The 13,196-nt window shown below is 43.5% G+C and overlaps 1 protein-coding gene across 1 annotated transcript in view; it reads left to right on the top strand.

Annotated features, from left to right (window-relative positions):
• The first annotated feature begins 9,692 nt into the window (after positions 1 to 9,692).
• YTHDC2 (YTH domain containing 2) overlaps positions 9,693 to 13,196 on the top strand; it is a 30,562-nt gene continuing 27,058 nt past the window's right edge. Inside the window, exons 1-2 of the mRNA XM_026052829.1 lie at positions 9,693 to 9,908; positions 10,395 to 10,485. Coding sequence (XP_025908614.1) covers positions 9,710 to 9,908; positions 10,395 to 10,485 — 290 coding nt within the window. The 5' untranslated portion in view covers positions 9,693 to 9,709. The remainder of the gene's footprint in view (positions 9,909 to 10,394; positions 10,486 to 13,196) is intronic.

Here is a 13,196-nt window from a genome sequence, read left to right as displayed (position 1 = left end):
GCGGGGAAGAGCCCGGGCGGCGGCGACGCCCTCGCAGCTGAGGGGGCAGCGGGGCGCGGGCTGGGGCCCTGCGCGGCGTCCCGCCGTTGCCACAACTGCTGCGCCCTGCTTGACGGGCAGAGCTGTGGCCTCCCTTCCCCTGGGCTCACCTGCCCAGGCTGAGCTGAGGCAAGCGACAGCAGTTGACTCCCTCCGCAGCAATGTGCAGGCTTCGTGTTTCTTGATGTGGACGGTACAGGTGGGTGAGCATTGAACACCAGCACCTCTGGGTATTCATACAAAATATTTCCTCTCCACTGATCAGAGTTTACATGAAGTGCTGTTCTCCTTTACAGTCTTCATGTTTTCCAGATTAAACAAGTATTTTAATCTCATTCACACCTTGCCGCCGTTATCAACACCTACTGGTTATACCTATTTTGAAACAGCCTAGAACAGCATTTGCCTTTTTCACAGTAGCATTACATTTGTCACTGTGTCAGGCTGTGATTAATGAGGCCAATAAAGTCTTGTATTTTCTGTATATGGAAAAAAAATCCTTATAATTTCTGTTTCCACTATCAAATGCTGTCCTGCTATTCAGTCTTTAAAAGACATCCTGGTCTTCCTCCATGACAGCCTGATCTTCCTGGCTGTTAACTCCTCTTGGCACACAGTTCCTTTAAGATAATTGATGCCAATTGTTCTTAATATTTATTGCATCTTGATTAAGTCACTGCAAGGCAAAGAGCCTCTATGTTTTAGAGGATAAAACTGCTTTGCAGTATAGAACCACAGAATCATAGAATGCTTAAGGTTGGAAGGGACCTCAGAGGTCATCTAGTCCAACCCCCCTGCACACGCAGGGTCACCTAGAGCATGTGGCACAGGGCTGCATCCAAGCGGGTTTTAAAGATCTCCAGAGAAGGAGACTCCACAACCTCTCTGGGCAGCCTGTGCCAGGGCTCTGGCACCCTCACTGTCAAGAAGTGTTTCCTTAAGTTCCTGTGGAACTTTTGGTGCCTCAGCTTGTGGCCGTTTCCTCTAGTCCTATCGCTGGCCACCACTGAAAAGAGGCCGCCCCCTCCTCCTCACTGCCTCCCTTGAGGTAATTCATACACACTGATCAGGTCACCCCTCAGCCTCCTCTTCTTACTCGTTCATGTATTCTCACTCTGTGCTGTTTTCCCATTTCCATTTCCCAGAGCACTGCGTGGTAGATTGCTAAAGCATGGAGGTATGGCACCAGGCTCCTGGCCAGCATATCTGCTTACTTCATCAAGACAGGCAAACAGAGAATGCCCACAAGTATCTTCCTCCTCCAAGCATACACAGTGTATAGTCTTTGAAGATCATCTTTCACTTTTCACCTCCAACCTATTGCTTATTTTTACCCACAGTTGCTCATCCTCCATCTTCTTCCATCTTTTCCATGTGTGAGCCCAGCTGCTCACTGCAGCTGTCTTTTATCTTGAAAACAGAATATTGCTGAATCAGCTGGACAGTCACGAGACCACTGTGCTTCAGCCACATCCCATAGACTGTAGCTGTTCAACACCACACACAAGAATTCTCACATATATTCTGCATCTGTTGTGTGTTTTCTGACAGCTTTTCCCCTCCTAGGAGGGGAGAGGTAATTTTTGCATCTTTGGCCTAAGTCCCAAGGCAACTTCTTTAAACCTTCTACAGTAGTTTCTAATTTTTCTTTGTACAAAACTTACTAAAGACATTTTCATCTAGTCAATATGAACAGATGATATCCTGGTTGGAATATGGAACAAAACAGAATAAAACCACTTGAGTTTACTGTCTGGTATCCTGATACAAATGCAGGCTTTAAAAGGAAGATACATCTATTAGGAAGCAGCAGTCTAAGCAGTAAATGCGTGGACTTCTCAATGCCTTTATTAATACAGTAGTCCACTCCTGCAGCAAAAAATATGATTTTCAGATGAAAAAAAAATAACATATTTAACACAGAGAACAAGCTCTGCAGCTCACTGTCCCTGCTGGGAAGGATGAGTGGTGTCCAGGAGGCAGCTGAAAGACATCAGGGAAGGAACACAAGCGGGCAGATGTCCATATTGCTGCCTATCCTCTTCAGTCTATCCTCGCTCTCTGAAAACAGGCTTGGTATTTCTCAAAAGGAGAGAGCCTGTGGGTTTTCTTTTTTTAAACCAAGAACCGTAAGTGTCAATCTATTTTCATTTAACTTTTTATTTAAGTTAAATGTCACTTGGACAAGGGCACAGAGGGCACCCTGAGCACGTTTGTGGACGATACCAAGCTGGATGGAGAAGACAACACTCCAGAGAGTTGTGCTGCCATTCAGAGGGACCTGGACAGGCTGGAGAGTTGGACAGAGAGGAACCTGAATAGCACAGAGAGGGTCCCACACCTGGGCAGGAATAACCCCAGACATCAGTACAGGTTAGGGAGAGCAGCTCCACAGAGAGGGACCTGGGAGTCCTGGTGGACACCAAGCGACCCATGAGGCAGCAGTGCCCTCGTGGCCAAGAAGGCCCATGGGATCCTGGCTGCATCAGGAGGATGTTGGCAGCAGGTGGGGGGAGGGGATCTTGCTCCGGTGAGGCTGCACCTGGGGTACTGCAGGCAGATTGGGGGCTGAGGTTATTAGGTAACAAATTTTTCCCTGTAAACTGACTGCTACCACTATAAAGAAAGTGCAAAATGGCAGGCTACTCCCTAACTTAAGTACACTTTCTATCCTCTTTTTTTCACCTCTACTTGCTAAGTAGGCCCAGGACTACACTTAAGTGATGCGACAGCAGTGTTCTGCCCTAGCTTTCACCAATAAATGGAAATGAAGCAAGAGGGACAGGTAGCTTTATGATACTCATTTTTCTTCCTGTGCATTGCAGTACCTCAGGCCACATTTATGAGCAAATTTTAAAACACAAAGCACATTCTAAGAGTTAATCAATTACCTATTTATTCAGACAAGGATAGAATGAGGACAGAGAAATGTGAACATAGGAAGATAACATTAAGTTTAGCACACAGTTCAACTCATTCAAAATCCCTGAAGCCTTTATGTTTAATGCACTGCTACTTCTGCCAAATGCAGGAAAAGATTTTGAACACCAAGGGTGCCATAAATGCCGTGCTTTAAGAACACATTACTGTACACATTTATTAAAAAAAAAAAGTTTTAAAGCAGATAATAGGTGACAACCATTTGACGTGTCAAGCATTTAGTTACAACTTGTGGAAGCTTTGCCCCCTTTGGGGGTCATGGCTCTGTCCACTCTGCTGCTGGTCAGCAATCTGTATTTAGCTGTGTATTTAGCTGATTAGTTACAGGAATATTTATATGCACAATGATACAGAAACCCCGTTAAAGCTGTTCAACAAGCATTCAGTTTCTCGTGGATGCTTACTATGCAGAAAAAGGAGAAAGCACAGCTAGAGACAGATAATAATGATGTGGAAAGTATCTTTTAAGCTGCTTCTCTTCTGTTTTCTTGTGCCTCAACCTGCTTTTCCCATACTTGAAATGTAACTGCCTTCGGAGCCCACCACAGCTGTGCATTAAAGGTGAGATATATTTGGGACTCCTGTGGAGATGGACTTACCCTGTCAGGTCACCATGTGACCAGCAGCTTTCCACAATGGCAGGGCAAGGTCTGGCAGCCTGAGCCCATCTTCACCCTGAGGGAGCAGGGCACCACGGGCAGCCACAGCTTTGGCGTTGGGTACTGCCATGGGGAGAGAGCAGGGCTGACACCAGGTTGGGCAGGCACCTATGAGACAGGGACAGTGCCAGACAGGGTGCCATTGTGCGGCAGGGACTGAGGGTTGGGATAGGGAGAGCTTGCAGTGTCCTTGGGGCCCCATAACAATTTCATCAAGAAGACAAAATCAGGTATGGAGGATGTTAATCTGGTTTGCAGAGATTTTGGTCCAGTTGCAAAAGGTACAGTGGATATGTACAGTTACCAGTCACTTTTACATCATATGACTGGGTACATATACCACAATAGTAAGAGGTGGAGGATATACCATTAGCTAAATCTGCTAACAGATTTAGCAGACCTAAATAACATCTTTGTTATTTAGACCTGTGTAACATCTATGTAAACATGTTTATATGTAAGCAATTTTAAATAAGAGAAGTGTACATTAATACTTTTTTTTCCTAATGAAAAACTTAAAACATGCATGCTCTAATGTTACTATAATACATTTTAGGGGTGTTAGCTGTTTAAATTTTGTCACTATTTAGGTATTCAGACTCAAGTTTTTAACATATACAAGGACTGAAAACAGTGGCTGCTGATATCAAAGGAAAGATTATCCTTGATTTCAGTAGCCTCCAATAAAGACTACTTTTGTTTATCTGTCTTAATTGTAACAAAAAGATAATGTGAATTTAAATAAATAATATGTAAAATACTCCCATTACTTCATTTACATCCATCTCACATCACAGACATCGTAATTCACTCTTGCTAGAAATGCTAATCTCATGCAGCCTTTACTGTGGAATTGCTATCAAGCACAACCAGCTGAAAATTCTTCATCAAAGCAGTATTTTTGAAGGATTTTTTTTTTTTTTTTGTAATTAAACATTTTTTTCTTCTGCTCCAAAACAGGAATGGCTAAAATTATGTATTTTTTTTTAACAATGGAAATATTTTCATTTAGATATTATATTAGAAGTCTGTATGATATTCTTCTGGGAACCTTTCTATTTATTCTTCACCGTTACAATATTGAGCCAGCTTGTAAGTCTGTTTTGTTTTAAAGGATGCACTTTTGCATGATAATGAATGTGAAACAGAAAGTTTTGTCTTTTGTCTGTTTTCAAGCAATGTCCTAAAAAACCTCTCCTACTAAATACAAGTTGCCAGTCCTGAATCTTGTGCGCAACTCAACAATATGCATCTGTGAACATGGCAGAATATTTATTTCCTGAATCTCTTTCATATCTATTTGGACAAAGATATTGAATAGTTCCGTTGTTTTTATCTTTTTTTTTTTTTTTAATTTATATCTCAGTTAATAGAATGCTACTTTAGTTGATAAAAAAGAAGGGACAATTTTAAAGATAAATTGTCCTTTAGACTGTCACCATGAGGTAACCTTGATGACTTTTTATTTCTGCAGACTGCTGATGGCCGCAATAGTTAAAAAAGTTCTGTGCTCCCGAAAATTGCAACTCAAGCATGGTAGTCAAAATATTTTAGTGAAACAGTGTTCTTTCTGGAAACGCTGAACCAGCCTAATTAAATTTCTTCAGGGAATATAACCAATTGCACCAAATTCCAATTTTAACAGAGACATGAGCTTATGAAAGACAGGTATGATATCTTCCCTGCCTTCAGCTCACCTCTCAACCTGGTAAGATTTGGGATTCCTGGTCACCTCTGAAAAGAGTTTGGCCCCATCCTCCCTACATTCACCCTTCAAGTATTTGTATATATTGATCCCTTCTCAGTCTTCTCCAGACTTAACAGGCCCAGCTCACTTACGTCTCCCCTCATAAAACAGATGCTCCAGTCTCTTAATCATCTTTATCACTCTCTGCTGGACCCTCTCTAGAAGCTCCACATCCCCTTGAACTACTGCTGCAACCTTTCTATTGAGCTGAATATAAATAGGATTTCTATTCTATGCTGTCTGTATTTACTAAACTATTAAATACATTTAGTGTCTGAGATTTCTGCCTTGCTACCCTGCCTTTAAATTTGGTTTAAACTCATTAAGATGATCAAATATTATTTCAGGGAGGGAATGAGATCAGGAAAAAAAAATACATGTAAATACATTTATATATCTACAGACACGCTGATAAATGTGTCTGTTTAATCTGTCCAATACACTTGCTGCCTTATTGCTAAAAAATAAATAGTAAATTAAAATTAAATAGAAATTAGAGAGTGTAAGGGCATAGGAGGAGAAAAAAAATGGAGGAGAAATTATGGTGAATATGTCAGTATATGGTACAAGTGTTAACATAAATGGGGAGGAGGCAATCATCCATTTACATCCCATAGCAGCAATAAAATCCTAGGGAACCATCAGTGTATTGTGCAGTAAAGTACCAGGGCCCATTATCACCAGATGTCAGTTCTTAAACATCTCCCATTACAATTTCAGATTAATCTATTCTCACAGATATAATTCATACAGAAACTTAATAAACCAGTAACTCTTCAGTCACAAATATACTTGAAATAAAAAAGTACAAGAATACCATTTTATAATGAAAGAAATGAAATCTTCTGTTCTTTGATTAATTGATCTCGCAGATTAATATTAGATCCATGCATGATATGTTAAAGAAGAAAAACGAAGTCTTACAACTCTACTAAAACTATTAAAAAATGACAAAGACTAACAATGCTGGAGTCAGTTCTGATACAATGCACATTCACAATAATGGTTGAATTTATTTCAAGAATTTTCTTTAAAGTTCTTTTTCTCGATATAGTGGCATCCGTTGTGGAGTTTTGCAGTACAGGAAAGGGAGAATATTATGCAAAGTAAAAACAAGCCAGCAAAAACTGTTACATAATGAAAGTACCTCTGAGAAGGGCAAAAGAAGAAAGCTTGTTTTTGAACATGCAGCTATGTTTAGCATAAATCTCTGCTGCCTCTTACCACTTCTCATAAAAATATATATGGGCATTTGGACCTATGGTGGAGAAGGAAATAATTCTTATTCCAGGAATCTTTGCTCTGTGAAACTCCTCAGATAGAAGGCATTTCTGAAACCAGTCATGAAATAAGGTTTTTAAAAGTCTTATGAGTTACTAATTATAATGAGAAAACCTGCAGCCAGTAAATTTTATGAGTATAAAACATTTAAGTAATACACATAAACCACCACGTTTAAGAACTTAGAAACTTAGAAATTTCTGAGGAAAATTATTTTGACACAATGGTCTGTTATATCTTCCCTTTCCTCTGAGACATCTCAAGCAAGTGCCTAAGAGAGGTCAGATAGACCTAAGGGCCCGACTACATTATTTAGCAAGTAATTCTGACAAATCAGTATGTTTAAAAGACAAAGCATTCCTACAGGGAAAAAAGTATATGCTGTCAAAACAGCTCTTACAGACACTTCACTGGAGTTAATCATAACAAACAAAATGTGTCAATCTCTAAACTTCAACAATGAAAAAAAAGGACTGTTAAATCCGCTATGTTGGTTAGCCTAACTGTAGAGATCCACCTGTCCCTAATAAAGGGAAGACTGTGCTACTTCTTTAAGAGCAGAAAATTTAGGTGGTTGTGAAAAAACACCAGTAAGCATGATGCACACCAACTTCTGTTTCTCTCCTGGCCTGGCAGGCAGGCAGGCTGTGGTGACATGTCCTTTGGCACAATAATACAGCACATTTGGATCCCAGATGCTGCACAGTGTATGCAACTGCTTGTCCTTCCCAGGTTTGCTGCCTGCTTGCAGGCAAGTCTGAGCTGGTGGGCAGCCTCAGAGGTGGTCCAGAATCACCCATAGTGACTTTTTGCAAATACATTCACAGGTGTTCAAACCAGGGGGCCAGTTTGCTCAACCACTCCTTTACACACAGTCTTATGTTACAGCAAACTTCTGGGTTTTGTACACTCCATACAGATTATAATCTACTAGTTAGCAGGACCAAGCACTGCTGTAGCATGCATTATTAGGATAACAACTACTCATTAAGAAAACTTCTGCTTTATGTAGTATTTAATTACTTTGTGTTCAGTAATTTTTTTACATAAATGCTGCCTCCTCCAATTTATATCGGTTTTGGAAAAATGATTTATGGGCCATTTGAGGATTTTTAAGGCATACTTATAGCGAAAAATCGATAATGAACTATCATGTTTTATGTGCCAGCACCCCACGCATGTTTACAATGTGTGAAACTTAAACATTATTAGTTTAGTGAGTCAAGCTTCCCCTTATTTAACTTATATTTTATGAGTTCCTGTCTTAAATTCCTGGAGACAAATTAACTCCTGGTATAATGCTACCAATGGGATTACATTAGATGCAAACTCAGGCCACACTCCTTAAACAGCAGCTTTATTTTCAGGAGAGACCACATTAAAATAGTTCCTTTATTCAGCGTGTAAATTTGCTGTGTGTTTTGAGTGTGCTCTGTGCTCTTTTTGAGTTACTAGAATAATATTTTCCTGCTTTTTCACATTTAATAGCTTTACAGAGTCAACACAGAAGAAGAAATGAATGTAATAGGAGATCTGTTAGGTAAGGATCCCATTATGCCCTATTGTGCTCTTAGCTTTGCATATGACTTTAACATAACAGCAACGAATTATGTCTATAAGCTGCTGTATACACAGGATTAGAAAGTTGAAGTCATATTAGGTCCTGCAGAATCATTTTGCAGAATGGTTATCTATTTATTGCAGGAAGGCAAGAACATGCTATTATGACAGAAATTGGTAATAGATCATAATGGTGTTCATAATCACAGATCTCCAATGTGACTTTTTACAGCTTTCATCTCTCACTTATTACTGTCAACAGTAAGAAAAAAAATTCTTATCTTGTGATGTTATGAAATCTAATTGATTAGTGTGATGTGCTTGAATACGTGCTTACACTACCAAGTATCACAGAAATACCTGAAGCTAAATAGCATTAAATGTTCAACAGCTCTAATGCTGTTGAAAATATGTAGGACATCTGTTTAAAAACTGAGATTTAAATAACCTATGACCAAGCAAACCTTCAACTGCAATGCCACTTCTTTGAGCAAATTTATACTGAAGCGAGCAACTTGGGTCAGACCCTCTTAGGTATTTTCAGGCAGCCACATCAGACATGTAGCATTTGCCTGTCACCTACTCAGCTCTCCACTGAAGGTCACACTTGAGGATCAGTTTGCTCTTGGTCAAAGCACGCTCAAAATTTTGTGGTCAAGGACTTAATGATTGTTTATTCCACAGAGGCACCTCGAGCTGTGGATCCTGGGACATGTCTATGAGTAAATTTTCCACACCCTCATTCTGGAGTCAAGAGAAATGACAGAAAAGAGGATACCTCTGCCCAAATATTTGCTGACCAAAACAATTCTCTAAGGACACCAGCAAACTACTTAATGGCAAAAAAAAAGTGGTACAAATGTACACTGCACAGTATTTCACAACCAGGAGGCTGAGGGCTGTGCTGGCCTCACCCCCCTGCACCTTGCCCAGCACCTGCGCTCCGCGGCCATCCGAAGTTTCCTGGAAAACTGCGCAGTTCCTTGTCGGAACAGGCTGCTCCCGCACCGCCTCCGGGCACCACCCGCCCGCTCCCTTTGCCTAAAGGATCTAAGGAGAAGCTCGAAGAGAGACAGCAGTCAACATGGCCGCGCGCCCCAACGGCCGCGCGCCCCAACGGCCGCGCGCCCCAACGGCCGCGCGCCCCAACGGCCGCGCGCCCCAACGGCCGCGCGCCCCAACGGCCGGAGCCTGCGCCTGGGGCTGGCCCCACCCCTGGGCGGGCACTCTGAGGGGGCGGGGCCTGCGCCCGGCGGGAGCCTGGGGCGGGAGGGAGGGAGGTTGCTCGGGAGGCGGCGCACTCTGCGCATGCGCGCCTTCGGCACCGCCTGCTCCCGCCCTCTCCGTGCGTCCGTCGCCGCCGCCCTCTCGGCGCTTCCCGACTGGGCCGTGCGTTACCGGTACCCGGGGCGTCCGGGTGGGCGTGAGCGCTGTCCCAGCGCCCGCCCGGTCTTCACGTTCCCTCCGCTCCGGCCGCGCAGCCATGTCCCGGCCCAGCAGCGTCTCCCCGCGGCAGCCCGGCGGCGGGAGCGGCGGCCCGGGGGGCTCTGCCACCCCCGCCGCGGCCGCCTCCGCCGCGGGCCGCGGCCGCGCCAAGGGGCTCAAGGATATCCGCATCGACGAGGAGGTGAAGATCGCCGTGAACATCGCCCTGGAGCGGTTCCGCTACGGCGACCAGAAAGGTGCGCGGCGGCGCGGCCGCTGGGGCGGCCGTTAGGCTGGGAGCCGCGGCCGTTAGGCGGGGGCGGCCGTTAGGGAGGGAGCGGCGGCCGTTAGGGGAGCGGGTCGCCGCGGCCCACAGGTGCGGCGGCCCCGCGGGCGCGGAAGAGCCGCAGGGGGTGGGAGCCGGCCCCGGTGCGCAGGGCGAGCGCCTGGGCTGAGCCGGAGGAGCGGGGCCGGGGGGACACGGGCGCCTAGGCCGTAGCGAAAGCCGTCTGTCACCTCCTTTTTGGCCGGATAGCACCGCGCCTGCACAAAGCTTCCTCCTTACGGGTCAGGAGGGTGCACCACTGCCATTGCTTCACATTGCTTGTATGGGATTTATTGCCCTTCCCAGGGAAATACAGGTTTGAGAACTGCAAAATTCGTGGCATCTGTGCCAGAGAGTGGTAAGAATATTGTACTTCATGTTGTCACTTTTTTTTCTTTCGCTTTTGTCTTATTTCTAGAAATGGAGTTCCCATCTTCTTTGACTAGTACTGAAAGAGCTTTTATTCACCGCCTCAGTCAGTCTCTTGGTCTGATTTCTAAAAGTAAAGGGTAAGTTAGACTCTGATTTTGTTTTACAGTAAATGTATGCAACCTTGTTATTAACTGTGTATGTATGAAACTTCATTGCTAGTTGTGAAATGACATAAATTTTTCATGTATATTGACATACATATATATAGCATATCTTGTATGATTGTAAGCAATTATTGCAGCATAAAAGGAAAGACAAGGTAAGCTTTTCTAGATTTCTTTTAGGTCTAGCTAAACAAAGTTGTGGTTTGAGATAATATCCTTGCCCATTTCATGTGTTCATTTAACACTTATTTTTCATCTCTTTGCTTCACAAAGTGTTCCTCACGAAGTTCACTTGTGCTTTCACTGCTCTGCTGTTTGCACTACTCTGTGCCTAAGGTCTTGACATAGTATCTGAGAACTTAACAGAATAAAATGACATGAAGAACAGCGCTTCCAAAACGACGCTTCTGTTGAGAAGTGCAGGAAAGAAGGCTTCATGTGCAGATGTTAAAATATTTCTTTCTCATGCCTAACTCTGAGTTTTCTGAAGAGAAAATCCATATTTATTACTCACAAGCTTCAATTAAAAATTGAGAATATGTTTCACTTGGGAGGTAACAACAAGGAAGGAAAAATTAGAGGAAAAAGAACTTAGGAAAATACCTAGATGGAGTACTACGTCAAACCTTATCACTTCACTTCTCTCTCACTGTTGTATAGCTGTAGCAGCATTTATTGTTCTTCAGTTTTGCTAAAGTTTCATGATTCTTGCAGAGATAGTGGAAAACACTAATTCATGGATCAACTACTTCACTGTCAATATTGAGTGGGGAAGCACTGTTCAGCAGTTGCATTCTGGATGTTTGTCTTGGGTTCAGAAGAGCTTATTCATACGCCAAGCTGTTCAGGTGAAGCTGTGCTGTTTCTTTGTGGCTCCAGTGTCAGGAGTGCCAGTATCAGGTGATCATAGAATCATAGAATGCCGAAGGTTGGAAGGGACCTCAGTGGTCATTGAGTCCAATCCCCCTGCTCACGCAGGGTCACCCAGAGCACGGGGCACAGGGCTGCATCCAACCGGATTTTAAAGATCTCCAAAGAAGGAGACTCCACAGCCTCTCTGGGCAGCCTGTTCCAGCGCTTTGTCACCCTCACAGTGAAGAAATGCTTCCTTAAGTTCCTGTGGAACATCCGATGCTTCAGTTTGAAGCCATTTCCTCTAGTCCTGTCACTGGCCACCACTGAAAAGAGGCCGCCCCCTCCTCCTCACTGCCTCCCTTGAGGTATTTATACACGCTGATCAGGTCCCCCCTCAGCCTCCTCTTCTCCAGGCTGAACAGGCCCGGCTCTCTCAGCCTTTGCTCATAGGGCAGATGTTCCAGGCCCCTGATCATCCTCGTAGCCCTGCGCTGGACTCTCTCCAGCAGCTCCACAGCTCTTGTACTGGGGAGCCCAGAATTGGACACAGTCTCCAGATGTGGCCTCACCAGGGCTGAGAAGAGGGGACGATCACCTCCCTAGACCTGCTGGAGACGCTTTTCTTAATGCACCCCAGGATCCCGTTGGCCTTCTTGGCCACCAGGACACACTGCTGCCTCATGGTCAACTTGTCGTCCACCATGACACCCAGGGCCCTCTCTGCAGGGCTGCTCTCCAGCAGGTCCACCCCTAATCTGTACTGGTGTCCAGGGTTATTCCTCCCCAGGTGCAGGACCCTGCACTTGCCCCTGTTGAACCTCATGAGGTTTCTCACCGCCCAGTCCTCCAGTCTGTCCAGGTCCCTCTGGATGGCAGCACAGCCCTCAGGGCTATCAGCTACTCCACCCAGTTTGGTATCGTGAGCAAACTTGCTGAGGGAGCACTTAATTTTTGCATGATTTTTGCATGAATTCCTGAGCCCCTAAGTTTCACTGGACTTTTGTATCTTTGTATCATATTTTAGGAATGAGGAGTTTTGGAAAGCAATATTAGAAACACCTATGTGGTCAGCTGAAATATTCCTGGGTTGTGTGGTACTAGTGCTAAAATAGAGGTGTTGAAGTCTATTTGAATCGTTTTTGTCTGTAGAGCCAGTTAAGTGTCTTGCTTGAGTAAGCAGCTTCCTAGTAGGTTTGGTGGCACTTTGTTTACAGATTTTTCTGTTACCCAGAGTGTTCAGGATGACAAGAATCCTGGAAAACAGTTGAACAGATATTTAAGTGGGTCAGAAAAAGAGAATGTTCAGACTTCGTTTTTTTTGTTGTTGTTGTAATAGAGCATTGCACATCAAAGGAAGTTTGTTTCTTTAAACTTCAATGTATTCTACTTGGCTTTAGTCCTTCCAAATTTCTTAAATAACCATCTTGAAATAACATTTGAAATGATCACCAGCATGTCTTAAAAACTTGATCATGATTTTCATTGTTGTGTCTCTTGACAGTACATTTGTAATCTTAGCATTTATTATTGTACCTTTATTTGTTATACAGAGTGAATAAATAACATAAACTCTTGTTTTTTTGATAAAGTATGAGTTGACCAAGCATGTATTAAATACTTACAGAAAACTTACTGTAAAGTCGTCATGGTTAGTATGTTTTTATTTCAACATTGAATTAGTGCAGATAAAGTTGTATGCCAGAAGCTGCTGAAAGGCAAACTACTGAAGGATAGGAGCATTGAGGAAATATTTTGGGTTTGTGGTTTTTTTTTTTTTTTTTCTTTTTAACTTCTGACAACTAGATGTGCTTTTCTGATCACTGTTTTGA

This window comes from Nothoprocta perdicaria, unplaced genomic scaffold (genome assembly GCF_003342845.1).
Source record: "Nothoprocta perdicaria isolate Ctin4 unplaced genomic scaffold, notPer1 scaffold_92, whole genome shotgun sequence".
Classification (NCBI taxonomy): domain Eukaryota; kingdom Metazoa; phylum Chordata; class Aves; order Tinamiformes; family Tinamidae; genus Nothoprocta; species Nothoprocta perdicaria.
This window is presented reverse-complemented; position numbering and strand designations above follow the sequence as displayed.